The 15,589-nt window shown below is 41.4% G+C and overlaps 1 protein-coding gene across 5 annotated transcripts in view; it reads left to right on the top strand.

The window, feature by feature from the left end:
* NCOA6 (nuclear receptor coactivator 6) overlaps nucleotides 1–15,589 on the top strand; it is an 84,217-nt gene that overhangs the window by 50,890 nt on the left and 17,738 nt on the right. For all 5 annotated transcript variants that reach the window (XM_010854882.1, XM_010854881.1, XM_010854884.1 and 2 more), the window contains 5 exons: nucleotides 1–235; nucleotides 2,279–2,425; nucleotides 4,985–6,101; nucleotides 8,672–8,793; nucleotides 12,332–15,292. In XM_010854882.1, the coding sequence (XP_010853184.1) occupies nucleotides 1–235; nucleotides 2,279–2,425; nucleotides 4,985–6,101; nucleotides 8,672–8,793; nucleotides 12,332–15,292 (4,582 nt within the window). The remainder of the gene's footprint in view (nucleotides 236–2,278; nucleotides 2,426–4,984; nucleotides 6,102–8,671; nucleotides 8,794–12,331; nucleotides 15,293–15,589) is intronic.

The following is a 15,589-nucleotide window of genomic DNA, read 5'->3' as shown; positions in this document are numbered from 1 at the left end:
CCCTCCTCCTTCCAGCAGGGATCCCCTGCTTCCTCCCCAACGGTTAACCAAACTCAGCAGCAGATGGGACCAAGGCCACCTCAAAATAACCCACTTCCCCAGGGATTTCAGCAGCCCGTCAGCTCTCCGGGTCGGAATCCTATGGTTCAACAGGGAAACGTGCCACCTAACTTCATGGTGATGCAGCAGCAACCACCAAATCAGGGGCCACAGAGTTTACATCCAGGCCTAGGAGGTGAGGAACACTGGAGCTATTTGTGTTGGTAAATTGACTGGAGCTAGATCTTAGTAGCACTTCAATTTTTAGAGTTAAAGGAGGGAGTGAAACGAGGATGTAACTATTTGGTTTTGTGAATATAGTGATGACACTTGATATGACTTAGTTAACTTGATACATTATGCAGCATCTTACTGGTTATGTTTAAGCTAGTCCTCTGGATAAAAACGCAGGTAAAATTCAATGTAGATATATGTTCATTTTGTTTTTCAAAATATTTTTGCCTGATCTTGTACTAGTAAATTAAGGCGTCCAGAAGAATCATGGTTTTATTAACAACTTAAGCTGCTCCACTGTTGAAAAAATTAAGGTTATGCAGTAGAGCAAAAATGAAAAGATAAGTGTAGGGTTTTGTTGGGGAAATGGCCCTTGTGGTTTTCAATTTTGATAATCCTAGTTAGCAAAAATATTATTAGCATGGTATTTGTTAAATTTGCTTAAAGTATTAAAGGGGAGTAAGTTCATAAATCATTGACTTTTACAGTTTTATAATGCCAATGCCTGCTCCTTAGAGAGGGAATTCCACCAGTTATACCTAAAGGAGATTTATTTATTTATTTTGTAAGGTGCCTCTTGTATGAAGAAAAAGCAATGGAGCTTAATGTGTGAGAGGTAAAACGATTACAGTAAAACTTATCCATCTCCATGTTTATTATTTATTCTTATTAATCATTGATCTAGTGCACATGAATGTGCTTGGAGCTTTTCAGTAAGGTATAGAGAGTGTAATACTGTCACCTGATAAACATACCCCCCACCAAAAGACACCCATTGCCAATCCAGAAAAAAAACCCTTACATCTTTAGTGCAACATAGCAAAGGCATGTTCCCATGATTTCTGGTAAAATTAAATCACTCATCAGTCTTTTCACTCTCTTGTAATTACTTTTACTGACATGCAGGCTGTAATATTTGAATACTAAGAAGTTTTGAGAAAATGCAAGAATGTTTTGGCTCCAAACTTCACTGTTCTGGGCATCTAGCCTTGGATCAGTGGGGGCTGGGTAGTCCCTCCTGCAAATGTGATTACTGATATAATTACAATGGAAGCATGCAAATGGGGACTTGTCACTGCTAAAGAAAGGACAAATGCATATTTGTCTACAGAGCGTTTTTCAGGACATTGAAAATTTTGCCCTTAAATAAATGGACTAATTCAAGTGAGCTTAGGTCTTGATGCTTTCATAGAGCAAATTATGTGCTCACCTAGGTGATCTGGCCACATCCAGGCCTGTGTTATAAACAGTGAATGGGTTCTGAGAGTCTTCTTATTACAGATTGGTTTTCTGAAATTAAACCTTCCTATAAAAGAAAATATTACTTTAGTAAGATTCCATTAGAGCACAGTTTTTGGTACCATAGCTGTCAGAATTTCAGCAAACCTTTTTGAGAGGAAGGTGTAATGATAAATTTAATATAACCTCACTTTGATGCTCCTATAAATTGTTGCTGATCTCTTGTCTCTTCCAAAGAGACCAGCACAATACAGGGGAGAAATTTTTCCACAAAGAAAATTGTCATCTATTCCCTCAATGGAAAAAAAAAATCACCTATCTACGCTTAATATCAGGACCCAGGTCTTTGTTTTATAGTATTTCTGATCAGTTTTTTTGAATATTGAGAGAATTTAGCGTATTCCTTTGGTACCTATGTTAAAGTATGTAAAGGTTTGGGGGTCCATTGTATTACAGAAAAGTGAGCCCTAAACCTTGCTGTGACGTGGCCTCAGATCACATTTAGGGAGCAGATTGCCATCTTTTCCTTGGCATGTTCAAAGTGTAAATTTTTTAGTATTTCTTTTTCATTTTGACAATGCTCATGTAAGAGATTGTGTTGATTTTTTTAACCATCTTTCCCAACCTTGTTAAAGATCCTACCAGTGTGACAGAGAGAGCTAAGCCAGTGGAGACTTCATGCAGCTCATCCTTCCTTATTCATTCCACATCTAAGCAAGAGTATAAATTTGCTAGGTAACTGCCTTACTCGTTGTTTTCTATTAAGGAATGCCTAAACGCCTCCCACCTGGCTTCTCAGCAGGACAGGCCAATCCGAACTTTATGCAAGGTCAGGTGCCTTCGACCACAGCAACTACCCCTGGGAATTCAGGAGCCCCTCAGCTGCAAGCGAATCAAAATGTCCAGCATGCAGGTTTGTTTTCTATGACTTATTCAGCCAGCATTTATTGAACATTGTGTGGTAGGTAGACAACAAGGATATACAGAGAAATGTAAGCCTTGATCCTTCCGCTTCATTTCAGACCTGTAAATATTCTTTCAGGGCAATAACTAGTATATTAGAAGTAGGTAAAATGTCTTGAAAAATCTAGAAACACCTAAAGAAAGGAGATAAACCTAGAGCTAGAGCTGAAATCAGCATTTTTTTTTTTCCTGAAAAGAACCAGGTAGTAAATATTTTAGGCTTCACAGGTTATATGTTCTCTATTGCAGCTACCTAACTTTGCTGTTGTAGCACCAAAGTAGCCATAGACAGTACATAAAAGAATGGGCATGGCAGTGTTCCACAATGCCTGTATGCTAATGCAAAACTATATTCCTGAGCTCTGAGTGAATTTGTGTCTGTTTACAAGCTGGCAGTGGGCCTTATTTGATCCATGGATCATAGGTTGCTGACACCTCAGTTAGTAAAAGGACAAAAGGTATTTCTGGCAAAGGAGATGGTAGGTACAAAGGCATGGAGGTACATGGCATTTTGAACAACTGCAGCATTTAAAATCTCTATAATTCATGTTAACATTGTATATGTTGAGTGTCTGAATTCTGGTTTACAAGGTGGTGTTTGAAGACCAGGTTTTATCAATACAGGTGTAATGCCAATAGTGTATTGTATATAAGAAATTTATATATAAATATATAAATTTAGGAGGGCATATTGTGTACAGCAGAATGGCTAGAAAATATTTGTAAGCAATATTGTATTAGCCGAGACTGCATGTATCTGGTTGCTGTTAGGTAGCACATGATTAATCCTCTTACCCTTTCTCATAGGGAGTTTGGATTGAGGTAGCACAAATACTTTCTGAGCTCCCATGCCCATTTGGAGTTAGTTTAGTTTTGTGGTTCCACTGTTAATTGTAAAGCACTAACAAAGGAGAAAAGTTCGAAACTTAAAAAGTTCAAACTACCTCTTGAAGGGCTAGAAAAATGTAGGGCAAACCATGACTTTCCCCATCTGCTAGTGCAAAACTGTAATTCCTGAGCTATGTAAATTCACATTGTATAGGAAGTTTTAAAACAGTAATAAAATCATTCATAATTCCTCCACATAAGCACAGCTGTTTTATATTTTTATATGGTGCCTTCCACATGCACTTACTATTTTGATTTCTCCGTTTATCCCATCTAAGATAGCTCTACTCTTGTCTGTCGTTTCCTGTTCTCTTATTCTAGTTTATTTCTCTTATTAACCTTTTACTTCTTCCTCTGAAAATACTTAGTCTGTTTGTTATTTTACTCTTGCCAACTAGACTCCATGGGATAAGGGATTTGGTCTGTCTTGCTTATTGATGTTACCTCAGTACCAGAAGTGCCTTGCACATATTAGGTACTCAATAGATGATTGTCAATTGAATGAATATATACTGGAGTATTTAGTGTATGTAGTATATACAGTGGTCATGGAATTCAGTTTAAGGCTGGTCTGGAAGATCTTAGGATTCAGGAAAAATCTAGATTGTATGAACAAAGGACAGTTTGCCCCTTGCCTCCTGGCTGGAACATGGACTGGCTTGATAACTTCATTGTGGCTATCACTTTTTAGTCCTCATTTAAAAATGAAAAGGGTGGGGAGGAGATAAAATAAGCTAGAAGGTTATTCTGCAGAAAGGAAGAGAGAATATAAGCAGCTATAGGAAAATCCCAAAGACCTAACAGTAAGTATACACTGTGGCAAGCCAGGAAGTGTTCTTTGAATTGGAAATAATTAAGAAGACTAAAACATGTCCCATGTGGTCTACTAGGGACTGCCACAGGAGAGGGTCACTGAAGCTTTATCATCCTTTGTTGACTGTCCTCTGCCTGCAGCTTCTTAATTGTCTGTCAGTTAACTTCCACCAGAGGCTTGGCTTCCATATCAAGATGAAATAATTTTTACCACATTGGGGTGGAGGAGACCTATCTTTAGGAAGTATTAGCTGTTCTTTTCTTTAAAGTACAGCATCCAGATAACACATCCATAACCTTGGAGAGTCTTAATTATAGTTTCCCAAGGAGCATTGTTAAACGTCTTCTCAACTTTGCTGAGGTTTTCTTAAGAGGCTGCAGCACATTTTTTGTTTCCTGATTCATCTAAAGTAGAGCTTATTTCATTATCCCATAGCACTTTTCATTAATTTTCTTCATTTTAAGGTAGTTACAAGTTATTTTTAAATAATGAGATGCTGCCTTTCTCTTTGTTTAGTCTAAGAGAAAGAAAACTATATTGATCTGCAAAATGTTATCAAGTTACCAAATAGGAATAAAGAAAAGGTTTCTCTTTCTCTATTGTATGATCACTGAGAATGTATGCCACAGTCACAGCCTCATACTATAGAAAACTCACAGAAATGTGTTAAGCATAGCACATCTGTTTATGCTGATCACTGGATATGGGTGAGGGGTGTTTTTTTAATTAAGGTAATTTGAGAATCTTAATACCAACAAGATAATAGTATATTTTTCTGAAACTGTGCCCTTTTTTTTTTTTTTTAAGGTGGTCAAGGAGCTGGTCCTCCTCAAAACCAGATGCAGGTGTCCCACGGGCCACCAAATATGATGCAGCCCAGCCTCATGGGAATTCATGGCAACATGAACAGCCAACAGGCTGGTAGTTCTGGGGTTCCTCAGGTGAACCTGGGCAACATGCAAGGCCAGCCCCAGCAGGGCCCACCATCTCAACTGATGAGCATGCACCAGCAGATCGTGCCCGCCCAGGGCCAGATGGTCCAGCAACAGGGAACCTTGACCCCTCAGAACCCCATGATCCTTTCAAGGGCCCAGCTTATGCCACAGGGTCAGATGATGGTGAATCCTCAGAGCCAAAATCTTGGGCCCTCGCCCCAAAGGATGACCCCACCCAAGCAGATGCTTCCCCAGCAGGGCCCTCAAATGATGGCGCCACATAACCAGATGATGGGGCCTCAGGGGCAAGTTTTGCTCCAACAGAATCCAATGATAGAGCAGATCATGACCAATCAGATGCAGGGGAATAAGCAACAGTTTAACACTCAGAACCAATCTAATGTCATGCCGGGACCAGCACAGATAATGAGGGGACCAACGCCAAACTTGCAAGGAAACATGGTGCAGTTTACAGGACCGATGTCAGGACAGATGCTGCCGCAGCAAGGGCCCGTGAACAACAGTCCGTCTCAGGTTATGGGGATGCAGGGGCAGGTCTTGCGGCCACCAGGGCCCAGCCCCCACATGGCCCAGCAGCATGGTGATCCTGCTACGACAGCAAATAATGATGTCAGCTTGTCTCAGATGATGCCAGATGTTAGCATGCAGCAAAGCAACATGGTCCCCCCCCACGTGCAGGCCATGCAGGGGAACAGTGCCTCGGGAAACCATTTCTCAGGCCATGGGATGCCCTTCAATGCGCCTTTCAACGGAGCACCCAATGGAAATCAGATGTCCTGTGGTCAGAATCCAGGCTTCCCAGTCAATAAGGATGTCACGCTGACAAGCCCGTTGTTGGTCAACTTGTTGCAGAGTGATATCTCTGCAGGCCATTTCGGGGTAAACAATAAGCAAAACAATACCAACGCAAATAAACCGAAGAAGAAGAAGCCCCCTCGGAAGAAGAAAAACAGTCAGCAGGATCTAAAGTAGGTTGTGATAGTCTTGTCTGAAATCTTACTCATTTATTTCTATGTGAACAACTTTTTTTGATGGAAATTTTTGAGCATGTATAAGAACAGTATAATGAAATTCCCCATGCTTAAGATTTTCAGCTCATAATCTGTCTTGCATTCATTCATGTTCTTCCCATTACCTCTTGATTATTTTAAAGCAAGTTCACTTTAAATATTTCAGTGTGTACCTCTAAAAGATAAAGACAGGTTTTTGGTTTTTGTTTTCTGTTTTTTATGACCACACAATATGATTAGCACACCTGGAAAAAACTAATGTTTCCTTCATATTCTCACATATTCAGACAGTGTCCAGATTTCCCTGATTATCTCAAAATAAATTTTTTTTTTTTTTACAATTTGTTCAAATAAGGAGCCAAACAAGTTTCATATATTGCAGTCAATTGATATATGTCTCTTAAGTCTGTAGTCTCAGAGGGGATTGCGCCATTCAGAGCCTGAGAAGTAGCCAGTGCTACCACACTACAACTCTACAAAGCATGTCAGGCTTACAATGACTGCTGGGGAACCAGAGAGGCTATATGTATTTTAGGAATGAAAACTGCTTATGGAGACTCCCTTCTGTCTCTCAAATAGAAACATTTTTTTGTGCAAGTGCCTTTCTTTTAAAGGCTCTTTATCATCCTTAGCAGCTTAAAACCTCATACTAAGATGATTAGACCTTTTTAATCAGTTACCCTTTTGGTAAAGGTGAGTCTTTTGCAAGATCACAGTGGGAAGGGCAATTAATTTATATTTCATTTCCTAAAGCTAAGTGTTAAGTCATATTTTTGGCTTTGATAAAATGATTCCTAAAGGAATATTGATTAAACTGGATTTTCTGCCTTTAATCACAAAACTGAAATCCAGAGACATTACCAGAAAATAATGACTAAGAAGTATAAAAGTGGGTTAATTCAAGTAAATTACTAGGATTATAGAAGAGAATAGGGGAGCTTTAGTTAATCAAACATAAATGTTTAAAATAAAACCATCTATTGGATTGGCCAAAAAGTTTGTTCGCGTTTGTCCATAACACCTGGAAAAAAACTGGATGAACTTTTTGGCCAACCCACTACCTTTCTCTCAGTCTTCTTACAGTATGCCTTTGGTTGTACTATAAAACTATATCATATTCACTTTCTTCTTGAATCTTATAAATCAAAAAATAATTGCATATTAGCAACCTGTATTTTTCCTGAATTCAAAATTAGTAAACTCTTTGGTTATCTGATTTTTCCAATAGCTCTTTCTAAGTTAAATTCTTTACTACTATCAATCTGTATGGGAATAGTATTTCTGTGGCAATATTTATTCCTCTCAGTAATCTAGGAGTAACACTGAAAGGTTCCTCAGTTGCCATTAGTATAGATTTTTGCTATCTGTACCAGCACTTAGGGAGTTGCTTACTTGTTACAGCTACAGATTGTGGGAAGGGCCTAGGACCTCTCCATTGATGTGGTCCTAGGTCCATTCCTAGGACCACATCAAGGCTTCTAGGAATGGAGACAGTAAGTTAAAAAGAAGAGTGCATGCTCCCAGCTCTACCACCAGCTTACCATGGAATCTTCAGCCTGTTTTCTTACACCTCTGTGGGCCTTTGTTTTGTTACCCAGTAACATGAGGTGGCTGGGCCTGAGATTTTTTTTTAGCAGTATAATTCTTTGAAAGTAAAGAATACTACAGGAATCCTTACCTGTAATTGAAGCAAGAGAAAGTCATTTAAGGAGCAAATCAATACAGGAATCTAGATGTGCTTAGGACCTGCTTCAGGTTCTAAATTCCCATGTCCTAGAGCTTTTAAAATGGATTTAAGGTAAGGTTTATGAAACTACAGAGTACAACGAGATAAAATACTGTCTAAAAGTGGGTGACTAATACCAGGGCAAAAACAAAATGAGGGCTGTGAGCCCTGGGTCTTTGAGAATGTGGGTGTTTCTTCATTTTTTTCCTTCTGTAATAAAATTGTAAGGTACACTTAGGTGAAAATGAAAGCATCCCAAAGCTGATGGGGATGTCTGTTAAATAGACATTCTGCAACAAAATTAATTAGCTTTGTTTTGGTATTCTCCAGCTTTCTTTGTTCTCTGACTACCATTTTCATTAGCCAGTCTACAATTTCTTGCAAGGTGTTATGGATTGTTGGAGCCACCGTTGCAATATTCACAAAAAAAGAAGTCTGGATTCCCTGGTTGAATTTGATAGCTACCCTAAAGATAGTGTGGTTTCATAGGAACAGTACAATGCTGATAACCCAAAATCAGGTCTTAATACATTGAATGGATGGATAATTAAATGAAAATCATTATATCAGAAGTTTGTAGAAAGCACCTCGAGTAAATAGCCTTTTATTAAGTGGATTTTAACATTTAATGAAATTGGCAGATTTTTTATGCCAAATATTGAATGTTTTATCAGACTAGAGAGATATAAATAATGCTAAGACTGATAATGCAGATGGATTTATTCAGACATAGGGGAGGGGTTAAACAGTTTTCATGTATAAACTGTACAACTTACTCTCAAACGTGTAATTTATTTTTTAGCACCCCAGATACTCGCCCAGCTGGTCTGGAGGAGGCTGATCAACAGCCATTGCCTGGAGAACAAGGAATTAACTTGGACAGCTCAGGCCCTAAACTGCCAGAATTTTCAAACCGACCACCAGGTGATAAAATGTTAGCTAAAGTTTGTATACTTGTCATCATTTATTTACAGCATTATAAGGCTTTTTTCAAGGAAACAATAGTGTTTTATTTTATCTACTAACTAGACTGCTTTAATGATTTAATGTGTCTAGTATTTGGAAACTTTGCCTTGTTACGTGTTAGTAAGTAAAAAGTTTCAAATATAACCTCTGAAAGTGTGTGTATGTGCACGTGTATGTATATGTATTTGTGTGTGTATTTTGCTCAAATTAGTCTTTGTTATATTAGGTCCTCATAAAATCAAACTGAAGTTAGTCAGTGCCTCTTTATTCTTGTCAGTATCAAGGTTCTAGTTGGCATCAAAATGGAATAAGATTAAATGAAATGATGCTTTCACTCTAATCCTGCTTGCCTGCCTTTCCTGCAGCCTTTTCTACTGGGGCTTTCTCAAAGCAGAGAACTACTAGGGTTTAAAATAAGATTTTTTAATAGAGCTTTTATTATGAATCTTTAAACATAAAAAATATGTAAAGAGTAGTGAAAGAGACACTCATGTACTTCCTGCTGCTGCTGCTAAATCGCTTCAGTCATGTCCGACTCTGTGCGACCCCATAGACAGCAGCCCACCAGGCTTCCCCATCCCTGGGATTCTCCAGGCAAGAACACTGGAGTGGGTTGCCATTTCCTTCTCCAGTGCATGAAAGTGAAAAGTGAAAGTGAAATCGCTCAGTCGTGTCTGATTGTAGCAACCCCATGGACTGCAGACCACCAGGCTCCTCCGTCCATGGGATTTTCCAGGCAAAAGTACTGGAGTGGGGTGCCATTGCCTTCTCCATGTACTTCCTACCCAGGTTAATAATAAAAAGACCAGTATTGTTGAAGCCCTCTGTGTTGTATCCCCCTCTGATTATAAAATAATACCATCTTCTAAAATGTTGAAAAAAGTCTCCTAAAACTAATTCATTCTAATCTAGCTATTGTAGAACTAAGGCTAGCTGCCACAATGTCTCCAAACCTGGTTACTATTAGCCTGAGCAGTAATTTGTAACTTTATTCCCCTATGAGGAAGACACACAAACCTATCACATGTAGGCCATACTTCCCTGTGTATACAAAGGATTATGTTTTGTTTCTTCCTTTCTAGTTATTCTACCTCCTTTTTGGCATATAAGTGGAAGTGATTTTGTAAGTTATTTTAGAGATAAACTTTAGTATCCTTAATTTATGTATTAAAGTGAATAAAAGTAAATTCATTATGATGTCAGTACTATATGTTATTGATTGCAAATTGGGCACACCACACTTCCCATCGGTGAATTGCAGCAGCACAGTTGAGGCTGGGAGGTCACCAGTCTATGGTGGGTATGTCCAGAGGCATTATGAACAGAAAGGCACCTTCTTCCCTCAGACACATCTGAATTCTATAAATCCCAGAGGTTCTCACACACGTTATTGCTTCCTTTCTACAGTTTGCAAACTGGGAGCCTATAGGCTGAATTTGGCCTGAAGTGTATTTGAATTGTCATGCAGAATCTGAAAGCAAACAGAAACCTGATTTTAGATGCCTGATTTAGGCATCTACCTGATTTAGGTATAGCATCAGCTCTGCAGTTTGGCTCTGTCCACAGAACTACTACTGTCTTATAGCAACCCACTTCTCTTCTTTACCAGTCTGGCCCCTAAAGGCATATGAATTTTCATCTTTTAATTAATAAATTTGGGTTTTGATTATGTTATATGCACTGTGTGTGTCCTGGCTGTGCCTCTCCACCATTCTGTCACCACAGCCCCAGCCTATCTTCTTACCATTAGTGCTCTTTGGACTGCTGCCTCCAGCTTCTGGAACCTTTATAGCAGCCATGCCCTTAACTGTTACTTTCAAGAGGCTGCTGTATTGTCTATGCTGCTCTCTTTGGTATTTATGTTGTTTGGTGCCCTAATTTTAAAGACGAAGGCATTTGTGTCATAGCCCTGACATCAAGGGGCTGTGTAATTTCTACAGAAATTAACACTTTTCTTCACATGGGAACCTGAATTAAACCTGTAGGAATGCCATATGCTGTTGGCATTATAAATGTAAAGAAGTCAGTTAGGCCTAAAACAAAAAAGGATTAAAAAAAAACAAACTTCGAAAGTGGATCCTGAGGACTTCCCTGGTGGTCCAGTGGCTAAGACTGGACCCAGTACAGGGGGCCCAGGTTTGTTCCCTAGTCAGGTAACTAGATCTCACATGCCACAACTAAGACCCAGGGCAGCCAAATAAGTAAATAATTAAAAAAGAAAACATTGTACTCATTGGTGTCATGTCTGTCATTGGCCAGAAGACATTGATTAGCTATTAAACACAGGGTGTGAACCTATGGATCAATAGCATTTGATAGCTGCTCTGTGAAAATCTGGAGCCGGCACTTCTGACCACTAGAGCCAGCTGTCCTTATGCCTGTGCCTTCGTAAAACTTTCCTAATATATTTTTCATGTAACAATGAAATAAATCTAGTTTGTAAAATTGTATCCCAGCTATATGTCCACTTTTTACCATTGAACCACCTTTATTCTTGGTCCTTTCTGCTGATTATGTAAGGTTTTGGTTCTAAAATGCCAAATGAAATCTTCACAAAAGAAAGAATCATTTGAGATGTTGCCTTCTGGGAATCTATAAGGCATTGTCCTCAGACTTCTTTTCCCAAAATTATTTTTTATTCCTGAGGGCTATGCTTCTTGCTTACTTATTCTCCACTTATGGATTCAAAGACAATATTTCTCCAAATACAGTTTGACATGTAAAAAAGTAAATGGAAATTAGCATTTGTAAAAAGAACTTCAGTGCCCTCATTTTATTTTCAGTGTGTGTATCAGCTTCTATTTAGCTCCTACTATTTATTAAACTGACTTATGTTGGAGGGACAGTTTAATTCACTGGGTTTCCCAAAGAAGCGAGCCTGGAGGGTGCAGCATGGTGTGTGAAGCCAATGGATTGAAGTGATTTTAAATCCTTCTTTCTTAAGGAATTGAACCCTAGAACTTTATATTTTACTTCTGTTGAAAGAATAAAAAGGCTATCTTCGATGCTGGTATTTTCAACAAAACCAAGTCTTTAAAAAAAATTAATCTGTGCTAAAAGAAAAAAAGTGAATCTTAAATGCTTCATTCAAAAATCCAGTGAAGTGTTGATTATGCCTGCATGAGAGCCCAGTACTGGGTGGTCACCTGTGCTGTGGATGGAGTGGTCCTCATTTCGTCTGAATGTGAGGCTGGCATAGACTTGGCCATTCTCAGTGCGTAGCACAGTGCCTGTTAGAGTCTTAGTACAGTGATGCCTCATGCAGACCCTGAAGACTGAGGAGCTCCAGGTTCTCGATGCTTTGCTTTTTGCTTCCTGAAGCAGCGTGCCTCTTTGCTTATGCCAGAGAAGGAGGGGCCGCCCCTTACCCCCCTGGGAACGGGCATGCCTGAGCTATTTGTGCCACCTAGATGAGTATTGCTTGGCCATACCCTAAAGGTCGCAAAGCTTTTCTTGCTGAAAATCTAACTTCCCTGATTTTGGGGGCTCGTTTTAGGTTATCCTTCTCAACCAGTTGAACAGAGGCCACTTCAGCAGCTGCCTCCTCAGCTCGTGCAGCATGTGGCACCCCCAGCACAGCCGCCACCGCAGCAGCCGCAGCCACTTCCCAGTCAGCCACAGTCTCAGCAGCAGCAGCAGCAACAGCAGCAGCAGCAACAAATGATGATGATGCTCATGATGCAGCAGGACCCCAAATCCGTTAGGCTTCCGGTCTCCCAGAATGTCCACCCCCCCAGGGGCCCACTGAACCCAGACTCCCAGAGAATGCCCATGCAGCCGAGTGGCAGCGTGCCTGTCATGGTCAGTTTGCAAGGCCCTGCCTCGGTGCCACCATCACCTGACAAGCAGAGAATGCCAATGCCTGTGAATACTCCTCTGGGAAGCACTTCAAGGAAAATGATGTACCAGGAGAACCCCCAGAACCCTGCCAGCTCACCGCTGGGGGAGATGTCCTCGCTCCCAGAAGCAAGTGGCAGTGAAGGACCGTCCGTCTCAGGAGGCCCAAATAACATGCCTTCACATTTAGTGGTCTCCCAGAGTCAGTTAGTGATGACAGGGCCAAAACCTGGACCATCACCGCTTGCAGCAGCTCAAGGTGCAACTCCCCAGCAACCTCCTGTAAATTCCCTGCCCAGCTCTCATGGCCACCACTTTCCAAATGTGGCTGCACCCACCCAAACGTCTAGGCCTAAAACACCCAACAGAGCCAGCCCCAGACCCTATTATCCTCAGACACCCAACAACCGCCCTCCCAGCACGGAACCTTCAGAAATCAGTCTATCACCAGAAAGACTCAATGCCTCCATAGCAGGACTCTTCCCTCCACAGATTAATATTCCTTTACCTCCCAGGCCAAATTTAAACAGGGGCTTTGATCAACAGGGCCTAAATCCGACAACTTTGAAGGCCATCGGGCAAGCACCTTCAAACCTTACCATGAATAATCCTTCCAATTTTGCTGCCCCACAGACTCACAAATTAGATTCTGTGGTGGTGAATTCTGGAAAGCAGTCTAATTCTGGAGCACCAAAACGGGCAAGTCCAAGCAACAGCCGCAGGTCTAGTCCTGGGTCAAGTAGGAAAACCACCCCAAGTCCTGGGAGACAGAATTCAAAAGCCCCTAAACTTACACTTGCCTCTCAAACAAATGCAACCTTGTTGCAAAATGTAGAGTTGCCAAGAAATGTATTGGTCAGTCCTACTCCTTTGGCCAATCCGCCTGTACCTGGGAGCTTCCCTAACAACAGTGGGCTGAATCCTCAGAATCCTACCATGCCTGTGGCCACGATAGGGGGTGTTCTGGAGGATAACAAGGACAGCTTGAATATGCCACAGGACAGTGATTGCCAGAATTCCCAGGTTAGGAAGGAGCAGGTAAACATTGAGCTAAAAGCAGTCCCTCCCCAAGAAGTGAAAATGGTTGTCCCTGAAGATCAATGCAAAAAGGATGGGCAGTCTTTGGAACCTAACAAACCTCCCAGTGTCGAAGAGAACAAAAATTTGGTGTCTCCTGCTATGAGGGAAGCACCAACATCGCTAAGTCAACTTCTTGACAACTCTGGAGCTCCTAACGTAACCATTAAACCCCCCGGGCTTACAGATCTGGAAGTAACACCTCCAGGAGTGTCTGGAGAGGATCCAAAAAAAGCATCTGTCATTCCCTCCCTGCAGGATCCGTCTTCTAAAGAACCCTCCAGTTCCCTAAATTTACCTCACAGTAACGAGCCGTGTTCAACCCTTGTGCATCCAGAATTGAGTGAGGTCAGTTCTAATGTCACCCCAAGCATCCCTCAAGTAATGTCAAGACCTGTCAGCTCTTCTTCCATTTCTACTCCTTTGCCCCCAAATCAGATAACTGTTTTCGTGACTTCCAATCCCATCACAACTTCAGCGAACACATCAGCAGCTCTGCCAACTCACCTGCAGTCTGCGTTAATGTCAACAGTTGTCACAATGCCCAATGTGGGTAACAAGGTTATGGTTTCTGAGGGACAGTCAGCTGCTCAGTCAAATGCCCGGCCTCAGTTCATTACACCTGTCTTTATCAATTCATCCTCAATAATTCAGGTTATGAAAGGATCACAGCCAAGCACAATTCCTACAGCCCCGCTGACAACCAACTCTGGCTTGATGCCTCCCTCCGTTGCAGTTGTTGGCCCTTTACACATACCTCAGAATATAAAATTTTCTTCTGCTCCTGTGCTGCCTAATGCCCCCACCAGCAGTCCTGCTCCAAACATACAGACAGGTCGACCCTTGGTCCTTAACTCACGAGCCACCCCTGTTCAGCTTCCTTCCCCGCCTTGTACGACTTCTCCAGTTGTTCCTCCTCACCCCCCTGTCCAGCAAGTAAAAGAACTGAATCCAGATGAGACTAGCCCTCAGGTGAGCACTTCAGCAGATCAAAGCACTCTGCCCTCTTCACAGGCAACCACAGTGGTTTCTCCCCTTTTGACCAATAGTCCAGGCTCCTCTGTCAACCGGCGAAGCCCAGTCTCATCTAGTAAGGGCAAAGGAAAAGTGGACAAAATCGGCCAGATTTTGCTGACCAAGGCATGTAAAAAAGTTACAGGCTCCCTCGAGAAAGGGGAAGAGCAGTATGGTGCTGATGGAGAGACTGAAGGCCAAGGGCTAGAGACCCCAGCTCCAGGGCTCTTGGGAACAGAGCAGTTATGCACAGAGCTGGACAGTAAAACCCCAACTCCCCCAGCACCCACTCTGCTAAAAATGACCTCTAGCCCTGTGGGCCCGGGCTCCGCCTCAGCAGGACCCAGCTTACCTAGCAGTACTCTCCCCACCAATGTACGCTCAATAGTAACCGCTCTGGTACCCTCTGAACTCATCTCCGCGGCGCCGACCACAAAAAGCAATCATGTTGGCATAGCATCTGAGCCACTTGCAGGTGGCCTAGTGGAGGAGAAGGTGGGATCTCATCCAGAGCTTCTGCCCAGCATAGGTATGTACTTGATACCTGGCATCATCTTGTGTCAATTTTTGATGACCTATCCCACCAGAGAAAGCTTGGCTCCTTTTCTACTTGGAGGAAGAAGAGTGGGCTAAATGGTTATAGTGGTAGTTCCATTTATTTGAAGTACATTGGGAAATATACTTCCTATTTAGATTCCCATGTTGTTAACATTACTAATATGGTTCTCTCTCAACTCCTAGAATAATGATATACCTTATATTTTTATAAAATTTTTCATTTTACAAAGAGGCATTTTTACATACGTTACCTCATCTTCATACCAAC

Source organism: Bison bison, unplaced genomic scaffold (assembly GCF_000754665.1).
Source record: "Bison bison bison isolate TAMUID 2011002044 unplaced genomic scaffold, Bison_UMD1.0 scf7180017864352, whole genome shotgun sequence".
Classification (NCBI taxonomy): domain Eukaryota; kingdom Metazoa; phylum Chordata; class Mammalia; order Artiodactyla; family Bovidae; genus Bison; species Bison bison.
This window is presented reverse-complemented; position numbering and strand designations above follow the sequence as displayed.